This window comes from Halichoerus grypus, chromosome 3 (assembly GCF_964656455.1).
Source record: "Halichoerus grypus chromosome 3, mHalGry1.hap1.1, whole genome shotgun sequence".
In the NCBI taxonomy this organism is placed as follows: Eukaryota; Metazoa; Chordata; class Mammalia; order Carnivora; family Phocidae; genus Halichoerus; species Halichoerus grypus.
Window position 1 is genome coordinate 4747819 of NC_135714.1, and position 13975 is coordinate 4761793.

At 57.0% G+C, this 13975-nt stretch overlaps 1 protein-coding gene across 2 annotated transcripts in view; it reads left to right on the forward strand.

Annotated features, from left to right (window-relative positions):
* PPP2R2C (protein phosphatase 2 regulatory subunit Bgamma) overlaps positions 1-13975 on the forward strand; it is a 132092-nt gene that overhangs the window by 84710 nt on the left and 33407 nt on the right. For both annotated transcript variants that reach the window (XM_036104661.2, XM_036104663.2), the window contains exon 5: positions 5016-5193. In XM_036104661.2, coding sequence (XP_035960554.1) covers positions 5016-5193 — 178 coding nt within the window. The remainder of the gene's footprint in view (positions 1-5015; positions 5194-13975) is intronic.

The window sequence follows — 13975 nt, forward strand, 5'->3', positions numbered from 1 at the left end:
TGAGGCGGGGTGACGCGTTCTAGGAGAACCGGTGGGCTGAACTTTGTGGATTCCAAGCCCTTTGCCGAGGGTCCGAGAGAGGCCTGGAACTGGTGATTCTTGCCGCCTGGACAGAGGCTCAGCCGGAAAAGAGACCGGGAAGGTGAAGCTGCGGGTCATGCCGAAGCAAACTCTCATCCCCACGTGGTGAAAAGGCAAAAGAACTTTCTTTCGGGGAGAGGCTGTGAGACATGGCAGAGAGAGTTCTGGAGTCCCAGGATCTGGGTTCCAGTACTGCCTCAGCCACAGGGACGAGGCTCTCAGCCTCCATGAGCCTCCGCCAACTCCTGATCTTGAATGAGCATAAGCACTTCCCAAGGCCAGCATGTGTCTTCCAAGCACTCTGCCCTATAGTAGCTCAGTCCTCACTGAAGTCCTGTAAAGGGGGCACATGATTATCAACCCCATTTTATAGCTGAAACGAGAGCCGGGATCCAAACCCACGGAAGTCTGGCTCCAGAGTCAGCATCCCAGTCTCCTCCGTGAAGTGGGAATGAGGTCCCAGCCTCCCAGGAGAGCCGTGGAGATGGTCACTGGTGTCCTGCTGGAAGACTCCATGAACGTCTGTCCTTGTCCTTCTCCAACAGGGCAGGGAGCATAGCAAGGCCACCTTGTCTGTCCCTGGCTTCCAGAACCGAGCCTGGAACATAGTGGGCGCTCTGCTCGTGTCTGTTGAAGGGGATGCTGGTACACAGCTAATTTGGATTTATTTGTTCACACTTACCGAGCACCTGCCCTGTGCCCAGCCCTGCTCTGGGCATAGGGAGACCTCAGTGAAACAAAGAGCCTGGGGGCGGGATTGGGTCTGAGTCTTAGTGTCCCCTGCTCCTGGGCCTGGCCTGGCTCCGAGGAGGTGGCCAGAGTCCCATGAGTGAGCATCAGAGGTACTGCTCCCTTCAGCTCCAGTTTCCATATTCTAGCCAATTTGGAAAGGCTGGGTCACATCGCACGAACTGCCCGTCTTCCTGGGAGAGGGGGGCCAACTCACAACTATGTGTGTGTGCCACTCGGTGGGGGGGCGCAGTGACGAGGCCTGGCATGGGGGTGTTGGCACCTCCCCCGGGCTCCCCGATGGCTCCCAGATCCACTCGCCACTTGTCAGGTGGCTGTAGGCAGGACCCTGCCCCGTGCCTCCGTTTCCTCACCAGCAAAATGGTGGTGAGGACTCACTTGCCCTGAAATAGCTAGCGTACCCGCTCACTACGCATCCAGCAAATCGTCATAAATATGAAACGGTAATCGGTGTTGTTCCCGAGATGGAGAAATAAATGTTTAAGCATCTCGGCTTCTAAATGACGGGCAAATTGTGCAAATAAATTCTGAGAAAGCCAGGAAGCCAATTAGCTTCCACATTGAGTAATGGGAGTGACGTGCCCCCCCACACTCCCTCCCAGCCCCCAGGAAGTTTATGAGGCTTTCATCTGGTGGGAAGGATGCAATTATCACCTCTTGATGGGGTGGCCCGTGGGAATCCGTTTATTTCCCTCCCAGCATCTGAGACTTTGCTCTGTGTCTCACTCACATCCCCAGACGGCCCTTAACCGTCCGCCAAGCCCGGAGGAGGAGAAAGGGAGAAAGAACGGGGGCATCTGGGTCCTTCCTCCTCTCGCCTCTTCCTTGTCTCCTCCCATGTCACCCAGGCCACGCAGCTGTGTGCAGCTCTTTACCGAATCTGAGCTGTTCCCGCTGGAGGCTGGCGCTGTTATTTACCGACAAGCTGCTCTGCACTGGGCCCCATGCTAGATCCCTGGGTTTTGGAGGTGGGCAGGTCCGCCTGAGTGCCCAGCCCCCCAAGGAAACAGACAGGGAGTCACTCCACCTTGTTGATTTGGTGAACTCCTATTCATCCTTTAAAACCCTAGTAGCCTTCTCCTCTGTAAAGCCGTTTCTACACAAGCCAGATAAAAACCCTCACCGCAGTCTAGCCTGTGTATCCCACAATGTTCTGTCCTTAGCGTTTAGGTGTCTGCCCTCCTGCCTCTCACCTTGACTAGACTGTGGCTTCTAGAAGTGTTGGGGGAGGGGAAATGTTTTATTCATGAGATACCCAAACCTTCAGGGCATATTTATTTTCACTCTTCCCCTCCTTTGTTCTTTTAATAACTTTGAAATATGGTTTGGGGATGGCAGTTAGTGGCTGGAGCCCTGGATGTAGGCCAAGGCTGCCGGGCGGGGAAGCGATGTTGCCAGAAGGAGGGGAGGCAGACTGAGATCCAAGACTTGGCTAAGCCAGTGATGCTCTGATCTTCTCCAGGAACAGGTGTGACTTGGGAGAGTCCAGGGGACCCTGGGGCAGCTGTGCCTTGAGGAAAGGGAAGGGAAGATTAGGAGTTGACCTAGAATATCTGACACAGGGGGACATGGGCAGGGCAGAGGCCCAGGCACACCATGCGCTCTCATCTCAGGCACAGAGCCAGCAACACAAGAATGGCCCAGGGCCAGGCAGGCGTGCACCCCGATGCTGCACACGCCCACACTCATGCTCGTGCATGTGCACGCTCACACACACCCACACTCATGCTCATGCATGTGCACGCTCACACCCACTCTCATGCTCGTGCACGTGCACACTCACACCCACACTCATGCTCGTGCACGTGCACACTCACACACACCCATATTCATGAGTGCACATACCCACACCCACATCCGTGTGCACGCACATGCATACTCGCTCGCACCCACATTCATGCACACGCATGCACACACACTGGTCCATGCTCACACTGTGTCCCCTGGGGCTGCACATGAGAAGGAACATCTAGTGCTCACCCACCCAACTGCAGAACCAAAGCTATCACCTTCCATGTCAGAGGTCCCTGGGGACCTTTCTGTGCAGGGCCCTGAACTGAGCACCAGCCAGAGATGAACACGAGAAGACACAGTGTGCCCCTAACCGTTCCCAGGCCACTGCAGGAACAAGACAGCAGCCTCGTCATGTGGCCAGGGCTGTGACAGACTGGCCACTCCAGGAAGCCCCTGATCCAGCCTAAGAATGAGGTGCAATCAGAGGAGGTCCGCTGGGAGAAGGAGATTCTCAGGTCCCACGTCAGCCCGAGTCTGATCCACACGGCCCACGTTAGCCCCGCTCCTATGTCCCCTCCTGGTTGCCCTTCCTACCTGGCACCACCCCTGCAACCCTCTCACCCTGACCCTGTACCTGTTTTATTTTTCCAAATAGCACCTGTTGCTACGTGAACTCTCTCTCTCTCTCTCTCTCTCTCACACACACACACACACTCACTTCTGTATCGGTTTACTGTCTTTCTCTCCCACCTGATGGCAAGCAGCCCGTCTGCCCCAGCGTGTCCTCACCCAGTTCAGCTTGGATTCCTGCGACTCTACCTGGTAACTGCCGCCCCAGGCCCAGGAGCCGTGCAGTTAGCCGACAGGTTTGCACAGCCCGACACCAGGACCCCGAGCTCTTCCTCACTCGGAGGCCGGCTGAGCTGCCTCTCTCCGGGACGCAGTTCCCCGGACCCGCGCTGAAACCCGTGTGGCTGTGTGAGGCCTGTCCCCCCTCCCATCACCTCCTAAGGACGAGGTCTGGCATTAGCACAGACCGGGAACTCGCCATGTGCGGGGCGCCATTCTAAGTGCACTTGACCTGCATGAACTCGTGGGATCCTCACGGAAGCCCTGAGCAGGGGCCAGCATACCCCTCTTCACAGATAAGGAAACTGAGGCCCAGAGAGGTGAGGTCCCCAGTGAGGGTAACCCTAGTGGTGGCAGGGCAGTAGGGCTTCAGGGGTCTGTCTTTCCACCAAGATGCCCTGACGAGGCAGTCACCCCGGCTCTGCATTTCCTGACTCTGGGACTTGGACACATCGGGGTCATCTTGGCATCCAGTCTTCCCCCCAGGACAGGATGGCCATGCCAGTGCCCATTTCCTGAGCATCGAGTCTGGGCCAGGCCTGGGAGAGACTGATGAAGCCTTGTCTGTCTGTCTGCCCATCCCTGAGGCTTCGAAGACCTCACGGTTTCCTGGGGTGGGGCCTTATGCCCGACACACAGCACAGCGTAGGCTGGGAGCCCTGATACAGATGTGTGCAGTGTGCTGGGGGTGAGCAGGCCCTGGGACCCCACTCCCGGGGCAGGCCGCGTGTCCGAGGGGCTGTCGCTTCTAGCCCTTGCAGGAGGAGTCAGCATAACTAGGAGTTCAAAGGGGGTGAACGTTCCAGGCAGAGTACGCGGAGGGAAGCAGAGGCTCAGGACCCGATGCTGTCCCAGGGACTGCTCTCCGATGGGAGTGTGTGTGAGTTAGGCTAACACCAGCAACCGTAACAAATAACCCCAGCATTGCAGGGCGCAGCACACAGAAACGTATTCCTCACTCACGGAAAGGTCCAGGGTCAGCGTTCCTGGTGGACGCATGACTCTCCTGCAGGGACACAGCCTCCTTCCATCCCACGGGCCTTCACTCCTAAGGCTTGGGTCCTCACCTTCCAGCATGGAAGGGGAAAACGGGTAGAGAAGGCACACCCGCCCCTTAACAGTCTAGGCTCTCAAGAGCCAAGTGTCACTGTGTTTACATCCTATTGGTCAGAACCAGTCACATGGCCACACCCAACTGCAAGGGCAGCTGGGAAATGTAGTTCTTGCCTGAGCAGCCACTTCCTCGTGACAGGGGAACAAAATGTGGATAATTGGCGGGTGCTGCCACGGTATCTTCTCATTCCATTTTAGAGGTGAGGAAATTGGGGTGCAGAGGGGTTCGGCCACTTATTCAAAGTCACACAGCAGGCTCAGAACCAATCCCAGGAGGCCAAGCATTCCTGCAGGACTGGCAGGTGATGGATGTTGGCCATGTGGCACTGCTTATTTCCAACACGTGCAGGATGGATGCCCACTGGCACATGCCCAGCCTCCGGTTTTGATCGTACAGCCCTGGCATGCCGTTTCCTGCCTTGGGCACCTGCCCCCCTCCATTCCCCTCCGACACCTCATCACCCTGCAGACCGCCCCCTCCTCCGCAGGTGCCCGTGCTGAAGCCCATGGATCTGATGGTGGAGGTGAGCCCACGGAGGGTCTTCGCCAACGGCCACACCTACCACATCAACTCCATCTCCGTCAACAGCGACTGCGAGACGTACATGTCGGCGGACGACCTGCGTATCAACCTCTGGCACCTGGCTATCACTGACAGGAGCTTCAGTATCCTTTCCCGCTGCGGCACCCGCCACTTCCTGGGGCGGGGGGCTTCCAGTGGGGGTGGATGGCTTGGCTCTGCTTTTGTTCAACCTCTTCAGTGAGTGAGACCCAGATTTGGAATCCTGATGAGCTGGTTTATGAAAACTTTTTTTTTTTTAAAGATTTTATTTATTTATTTGACAGAGAGAGAGCGAGAGAGGGAACACAAGCAGGGGGAGTGGGAGAGGGTTAGAAGCAGGCTTCCCGCGGAGCAGGGAGCCCGACGCGGGGCTCGATCCCAGGACCCTGGGACCATGACCCGAGCTGAAGGCAGACGCTTAACGACTGAGCCACCCAGGCACCCCAGGGTTATGAAAACTTTAAATCCATGGCTGCCGAGGGTTATATTCGACCCCTTGCCTTCTCCGGGTGGCTGTGTTCCCTGTCATTCTGGAACTGCCTTGGGGACTGCAGAGGAGATAGAGTCCTGGGGTCTGCCCTCCTGGAGGAGGGATGGCTGACCCACTGGAGAGTCAGCTGGAGGTTCTGGACCCTCCTCCCTGCGGCCTGAGGCAGGGGCCTCAGTGTGTGATGAACAGCCTTGGGGTGCCACCCAGGGCTTAGGGTGACAGTCGAGGTGTCAGAAGCCCAGTTGGATGGGGTCAAAGGGGGGCCCTGCCTGGCGTTCCCCTATGTCTAGGCAAGCCAGGGGCAGTAGGATGGACTCCAGGCCCCGCTGACCGGTGAAGAAAGAACTTGGTACACAAACTCGGGCCTGAGGGGCAGCAGTGGACAAAGCAGCCAGGTTTCTACCGTGTCGCTATTTGCAGGCCAATAATAATAATCCTACACAATGCGGCTCTGCACCTGACCTCAACATGTGTTCGTGTTAACTCATATCACCCTCACGACAATCCAGGAGGTAGGTGCTAACGTGACCTCCTGTACGGATGAGGAAACTGAGTCACAGGGAGCCCAAGTTAATCTGTTCAAAGCTCACACCTAGCAAGTGTCCGACCCAGGCCCCTCCCAGCCCCCGACTCCCCATTTCCAACCTTTATGTCCAATTGCCCTTTGTGAAGTCTGCCTCCAGGATGTGCAATGGAACGGGGTAGGAGCCCCCCACCGCCCAGAGTGTTGTGCAAGCCGAGTGTCCGCTCTGTGCGGGGTGCTAGGCAGCTCCTACGGCGAGAAGCTCCTAACACGGGGGGTCGGACCTGCTGCTGCTGCCGCTTACCCCTCAGGAGTGGGTTGTATCCCCCAGCGCCGAAGCCAGGGCTGGCTGGGAGGGGGTGTGGGAGCAGGAAGGAGCAGTCTGGAGGGTTTGAAGGAGAGACAGAGGGTAGCAAATGGCTTCTGCGGGCCGAGAGCCAGGGGCTGGCCAGGGTCCACTGGGCAGAGAGACCTCAGGAACGGGGAGAACGGGGGCTTGGAGAAGCAGAGAGCAAGCACATGCTGTTCCCTGAGCCCAGCAGGAGGGTGGGGGGCAGACCTGGGGCTTGGCGGTCAGTGTGAGCCTCTGTGGGAGTCTCGCTCTGCCCCCTAAGCTCACTGACCTTGGTGAGTAACCGGATCCCTGTGAGCCTCACTGACCCCTCCCGGCTTGGACTGCAGCATGCACATTCATTGAGCCCCTTCCAGATGCATCCAGCGCAGAGCTGGTGCTCTGCATGTCAGAAAGCAGAAGCATCTGTCTCCTTCCTGCCCTGAAAGAGCAGAGTGCTCTGAGCTGGGAGGGTGGAAGCGGATTGGGGTGGTCACAGAGGTCCAAGGAGGGGCTGAGGCTGGAGCTGCTCGGAAGGAATGGAAGCTCAGATTTGGATTGGTGGAGAGGGCTGGGCTGAGCATCTGCCTGACTGTTCAGGCTGGAGGCCCAGTGGGCCCCACCCTGTCCCCGGGGCTCAGAGCTTCAGTTGGTCAAGACTCCTTTGGTTGCAAGGCTTAGAATGCCTCATCCCTGCTGGCTCAATCAAAACACGGGCATTTACTGACTTATGGACCATGAGAAGGCTTCAGGCTCAGCTGGATTCAGAGGCTGAAACAATGTCATTAGATGGTTCTCTCTGCTTCTTGCGTCTGCGCTCTGCTCTGGCTTGTCTCAGGTGCCCCATGGTGCCAAATTGGGGCCAGCAGCACATGCCCTGCCTTCCCAGAATAAAGCCCAAGAGGAAAGAGACCAGCTTTCTGTGAACTGTCCCACCAAGCCCCCATATGGCACCCCATGGGCTCTCATGGGGCCTCAGGGGCACCTCTAAACCCATGACTGTGGGGGGGATGCAGTGCTCTGACTGGCCAGAGTTAGGATTAGGGTTGACCTGAGTCAAGGGTGCTGGAGGGGGTCAGCGTGGGGGGTCCCCTCAGGAAAGGCAGGCACTGCCCCAGCAGTTGGGGACCCCCGTGGTGAACCACACAGCCAGACACCCGCTGCAAAGTTGGAGGTGTTGACCAGCTTCCTAGCAGAACAAAATGGGTCACATGGGAGCCCCAGGTCTGCACACGGGGTGGGCACGGGACTCGTGGGACTGCTGTGGGCCGTCCTCAGCGCTTCCTCACAGCACCGGACAGTGTGCAGACCATTCACTGTCTCACTTGACCTTCGTGTTGGCATGAAAGCTGGATGCAGTGGCATGTTATCACCCCATTTTGCAGATGCAGAAATAGAGGTTTGGGGAGACGGGGGGTTGGCTGACAGGGACAGAGCTGGGACTCGCCCTCGGGCCTCCGTGGCCTGGCCCCAGGCCGTTTGCCAAGCTCTTGGGCTGCCCGCTGTGGCCACCCTCCTGGAGCGCCGGCTTCCTTGTCGCAGGACCCCAGGCTGGGGACGTACCCCCTGTCAGATTGACGCTGCTGGGCTACTGTAAGGACTCGGTAACACTGTGAATGCACTCGCCCTTTGTAAACTGCAAAACCCACAGCTGTGTAAGGGATAGTGTTCCCTTTCATTCAGCCATTGATTCCTGGTGCCTCTTCTGACCCGGGCCCATGCTGAGCCCTGGGGAACACAGGGACAATGAAAGAAACTCAGCCCTGCCCGTAGGGGCCTCCGGGCCGTGTTGGGGACATCACCCTTGCTGTGAGCAGGGCATGGGTGGGCGTGGTGGGTGAGGAGGGTGGGAGGGCTGTGTGTGTGTGTCCTGGGTGGACTGGATTCCAGCAGGCAAGCCTGGAGGCCAGGAGCCCAGCGAGGAGATCCAGGGAGAGGCAGTGATGGGCAGGCGGGGGCTTGGCCATGGGCAGGAGGCAGTCGAGTAGTGGGGCCGTGGGCCGTATCATAACTGTCTTTCAGACCGAGGTGGCCACAGGGCATTGGAACAGGTTAGTCGTGAATACGAAAAGAGGGTTGATCCCCTGCAGAATTGCAGGCACAGTCCTCCTGAGTCCTTACTATCAGCGGTGCCTCCTTGCCCCATTTAAACACAGATTGTGCCCTGTCTGTATGCTGGGGAGCATGCCATTCACCACTGTATTTATTGAGTACCTACTGTATGCCAGGCTCCCTGCCTGACTTTGAATTAGATAGACAAATACCCCTGCCTTCTGGAGCTAACAGACAATAAACCATTAATATAATGAACAAGTACCATACCCAGCATGCAAGCAGCTGACAAGTGCAGCGAGACCACCAAGCCCAGTGGTGTGCATTTTTTCCGGCCCTATTTATCTGGGGGGCTGCAGGTGTGGGCTAGGTGGAACGGGAGCTAGGGTGGGGGTTTTGCCCAGTGAATGAGCAGACATGGGGCTGATGGTGCCTGAATCTAGGCCAGGTGAGGGGATGGCTAGTGACAAGAGAGGAGCGTCAGTCATGGGGGGGGTTCCCCCTGGAAACCCGGGAGTCTCCCCTGACTGCCGGTCCTGCCACCCAACCCCGTGTTAAACACGTGTGCTGCCTCTTAATTTTGTGCAGGTGAATTGGTAGTTGATCAAAATGCAAAGACGACCCGTGTCTTGAGGTCGAGGCGTGGGGGTGCTGCGGATCACTGATGGGGGCCGAGCTGGGCTGCAGGCAGCCCCTGCCTATGGAAAGTGAGTACCCAGTAGGCAGACGGAAGGGGCGGAGGGGAGTCTCCAGGGGCGTGTGGTGGTTGTGGAGACCTCGCTGCTGAGACCAGTTCGTCAGGGAACCGTGCTGCACGTGGCAGCCCCCAGGGCCCGCTGCTGCTTGGCCACCAGCGTGACGAGACACAGGGGCCCTATGCGGAGACCGGCACCCGCCCCACGGAGCCAGCCTCCTGGCCGGGAAAGCGTTGGGACTGCAGGCTGCCGGGTCCTGTGCAGCCGAGAAACTGGAAAAGGCGTTTCATTTCCAACGTGGGAGGAGGCCAGCAAGGCCTGCCAAGCTGGGGAATTGCTCCGAATCGGGAGACCCCTTTTGTGCAAGCATGTGGCTGGGGGTTCTGGGCCTGGGGCTTCACCTTCCTTTAATGCTTGCCCTCCGGTGTCTTGACTTGCCCCGGTGGGCACTGCTGTTCGGTCTGAGCCACCAGAAGTTTCCTGCGGGCCATACTACCTTCTTGTAACACTTTCCACCTAAGCAGAATTGATCTCTAGCAAAGGTTTTGAGAGAAAGGAAAGCCATCTTAATAAAGGAGAGAAGGTGGGTGTTGTCTTGACCAGCGTGAACTGACAGTGAGCAAGCGGACTCAGAGGACCTCTGCACTGCTAATTTGAGACTTGGCTGATCTGCGCAGAGAGGCAGGGAGCCCAGTGCTCACAGAGCCTGTGTGTGTGCCAGGCACCTCCTTCCTCTCCCTCACCCTCAAGATGGAAGAAGGTGCCAAACCCTTTCCTTCCTCCCCCTGGATGGCTCTGGGATCCTGCCTACCTCTCCATCCCTGCCAAAGGCCCTGCTGGAGCCAGACCGTTCCTGCCTGGCCTGTTGCCTGGATCCCACACTGCCCAGCCAGCCGGCCCTGCACAGAGCTGAGAGCGACTCATCAGAACCTCTGGTCTGAGCACGTCAGCCCCCAGCTTAAAGCTCTCAGTGGCTCCCCGTCAGCTTCTGGAGAAAGTCTGAATCCCTCAGCAATGCCCTGGGGCTCACGGTGACAGGCCCCTGCACTCCTCCCCGGGCTCCTGTGCATCAGGCATGCCCATACTTTAGGCCGTTGGGTTTCCCTTCATGTTATTGGGGGGGAGTTAAAGGAAGGGGGTGATCTGTCTCCTGCTGTTCCTGCCCTGGATCATTCTTTCTCCTTCTCGTAGCCTGGCTGGCTTCCCTTTGCCCATAAGCATCACTCACAGCTCCCTTCACCCGGTCACCTCTGCTCCGTCCACTCTATGTGCCTCCTGGGCTGTCAGAGCCCACACTCCCTGGTCACACTGGGCTTTCCTCCTCACCCCGTTTTCTGGTGAAACCCTTGAGATGAGGTACACCCTGTCTGAGCCCTCTCTATATCCCCATACATAATGCAGGGCCCAGCACATAGTAGGTGCTTAGGAATGGTTGTCCGTGACGACTTTGGTTGGAGGAATTCCAGTCTCCATGTGGTCTTAGGATGTAGACACCTCCTTGTAAGTCTGGGCTCCGGGGGACTCAGAGACCCCGGGCACGAACGAGCAGCAGTCTGGGCTCTGGGGCTTGGCAGACCTGTGCTCAGATTCATCGTGTTACCTCATTGGCCACCAATTTCCACCAGTGTAAAATGGGCCAGATTCCTCGTCCTAAGGATATTTGTAAGGAATAATGAAATCATGCTCGTAAAAGGCCTGGCAGTCATCGGGCCCAGCAGGTGGCCAGTGTTTCCTTCCTAAACAGCAGCTCCTCAAGTCTTTGAGGCTGGCTCTCAGAATCGCTGCGTCGTCTCTGATTATTGAAGCCCGTTTCTCTCCCTGGTGCTGTGTCCGCATCTGTTTAAACAACCTCTCACGTCCTGTAATACCAACATTGGAGACAGTTAGGCAGCTCTGAGTGATTTTTCTGGAGCTCAGTGCCTCTTAAAGGTAACAGATTGCACGGAGGGTCTCAGCCGATGGGCCTCTGCTTTATTTTTAGCACTCGGAGAACTGTGAAGATGGTTCAGTTGATTTTTCTCCCCCCTGAGCGATTTCTCATGGTGGAAGCTGGCATCGCACCAAGCCTCCGTCTGGAGCAAATTTCTAATTGCCGTTTATGGAGCAGGTCCTGAAGCGAAGTGGGGTGGTGCGGCGGTTTGCGGCGGTTAGGGGCAGAGGCTCCAAACCTCGGTCCCCACTCGGCCGCCTGGGGGCTGGGCGTGTTCCCCACGCAGGGAGCAAAGGAGGGGACTGGCCGAGGACTGTGCTGTGGGCTGGGAGGGTGGAAGCGCCAGGGGACTCAGGGCCTGATGGGCTGTCGACACAATCCACACTGGCCCTGACCTGCTGTCAGGCACCCTACAGGCTGCCCTGTTCCATCCTCCCGGAGGACCACTCTACAGAGCAGGAACAGGAACATCTGCTCAGAAAGACCCTGAGTCTGAATCCCCAAAATCAGTGTCCACCCAGAAAGCATGTGGTTAGGCTCTTGCCAGCACACCCCTGCTTTGGGGGCTTGGCAAGACTGGGCTTCCGGGGGGCTGAGGGCTCGTGCAGCTGTCCGTGGTGCTGACCCCGTGGGCAGCCTGCGCTGCGGGTCCTCTTCCCCGCCACCTCGCACACCACGCACGCGCCGCACCACCTCGCAGTGAGGAGAGCGACAGCCCCCACGGCAGCCGCTGTTACTCTACCTCTGCCCCTTACACGGCTCGCCTTGTGGTGCTGTCATTCCCTCCGTTTTGTGGGTGATGTGGCGATGAGCTCTGAGAAGTGGGTGCACTTGCCTGTGGCCCGTCCAGCCCCATCAGTACAATGATGTTTCCTGGCTCTACTTTTAGACCCTAAGGGAGAGCGGGTGCTTTTCACCCCACTGCAGGACAGAGCGGGGATCGTTGGGTGACCTAGGTGACAGGTGACACAGGCGGCCAAGTGCATGGGCGGTGGCAGCTGTATGTTCCTAGCACGTCCTCTAATCATGGGAACGTGCGCCTCTCCTGTGCTTCTGATCCCTCCTGACAGGCCTCTGTGGCATTTCTGAGACATGCTCCTGATTAAACTCCTCTGCCCTTGACCCCTGTCCGGAGCCCCATCTCCCACCCTCTCCCCGCTGGGGCTCTGGCTGGCTGCCCTATTGCAGCTCCTCAGCCTTACATACCCCCTTTCACATGGAACATGCCCCCTCCTGGATAACTCCTACTCTTAGTCCTCCGCTTAATGCCTCTGCCTTCTGGACTCTCCAGACCAGCTCCGGGCCTCCCCCAAAATCCCATCCTGTGCACTCTGTGTGTCTCTTGGAGCAGCATCATGGGCCTCTCTGGTTTCACTGCTGGGCTGGAAGGCCTGGGAGGGGAGGTCATGACGGGCTCCGGTTTGCCCTTTCTCAGTGAACACGAAAAGGCAGCCACCCGGGTGTGCGTCCCGGCTCTGTCCTGTCTGGAGTTTCTCCCCCAGCTCTTAGGAGCCAAAGAAGGCATGCAATTCAGCACACACCGTCAAGTCCTTGTTTTCTTGGGGAGGAGGGGCATACATTGCACTGTGGGCAATCTGCTTAATTTCCTGTTTTTCCAGAGGAAGAGAAAGACTCTGATTCTGATTTAGTGAACTTTAATTATTGCTAAAAGTACTGTGTGCTAGGGACTTTTTAAAAATTATTAAAAAACTTATATGTCTAAGTCATTTTATTTACTTTTAATTGCTAGGGCCTTTGACTTAATGTCATCTCATTAAATCCCCATCATAGCCCTGTAAAGCAGATGTTATCAATCCATTCTACAGATGAGAAAAGCAGGTGCAGGGAGGTGGAGAAGTTGTCCAGGGGGTCACACAGCCATGTACAGAGGGGCTGGACTATCAAGCCCCGGTCTTTGTGACTCCAAACTGAGTGCTCTCTTCCCTGGCTCGGTACTTGGAAATCACCTAAGCTGGCTTGTGGAAGAGATGTGTAGACTGGCTCACCACATGGAGAAGACAAACGAGGGCTTCAGTGGGCTTGTGTGTCACACGGAATGGCCCCCTGTGGCCCCAGTGATTGGGCTCCTCTGAGCAGGATTGTACCATCGTAGTTAGTAAGGTTCTGAGCAGAGAAGGGAAGGAGGTTGTTATGGGCTGAATTGTGTCCCACTGAAGTTCGTATGTTAAAGTCCTAACCCCAGGATCTCAAATGTGACTATATTTGGTCTTTAAAGAGGGGATTAAGCTAAAAGGAATCCATTAGGGTGAGTCCTAATCCCATATGACTGATGTCCTTACAAGAAGAGGAGGTTAGGAGAGCACAGAGGGAAGAGTATGTGAGGACATGGGGAGAAGAGGACCATCTACACCCTACAGAGAGAAGCCTCAAAGAAACCAGCCTTCTGACACCTTGATCTTGAACTCCCAGCCTCCAGAACTGGGAGAGAATGATTTATTGTTTAAGCCGCCCGTGCTGTGGCAGCCCATAGCAAATTCATGCAGAGGCCGAGGTTGCCAGGAACCTTACAAGATCTGACACGGTTTGGCCAGAGTGCTTCTAGCTCATCGCTGTAGCCAGGTCATCTTTTGGAGAAAACTGGCTGAAAAAAAGCAGCTTTGCTGGCTGTTCCCCAACAAGACCGCCTCCGTGTGCAGGAGGCCTTCTCCAGTGTCTCTGGAGAGCCCGTGGGAGCAGCTTCTCGTGGCTGGTCCTTGGCAGAGTGGCCTCCATCCTCCCTTGGTGGCTGCTCGATCACCATGGCAACCGCCTCCCCCATCCTGAGAGCATGTTCCTGCCGAGACATCTAGATAAACCATGCTTTGCTCAGTTAAATCAATGGAGCCCAAGGCTGCATCCTTCTCC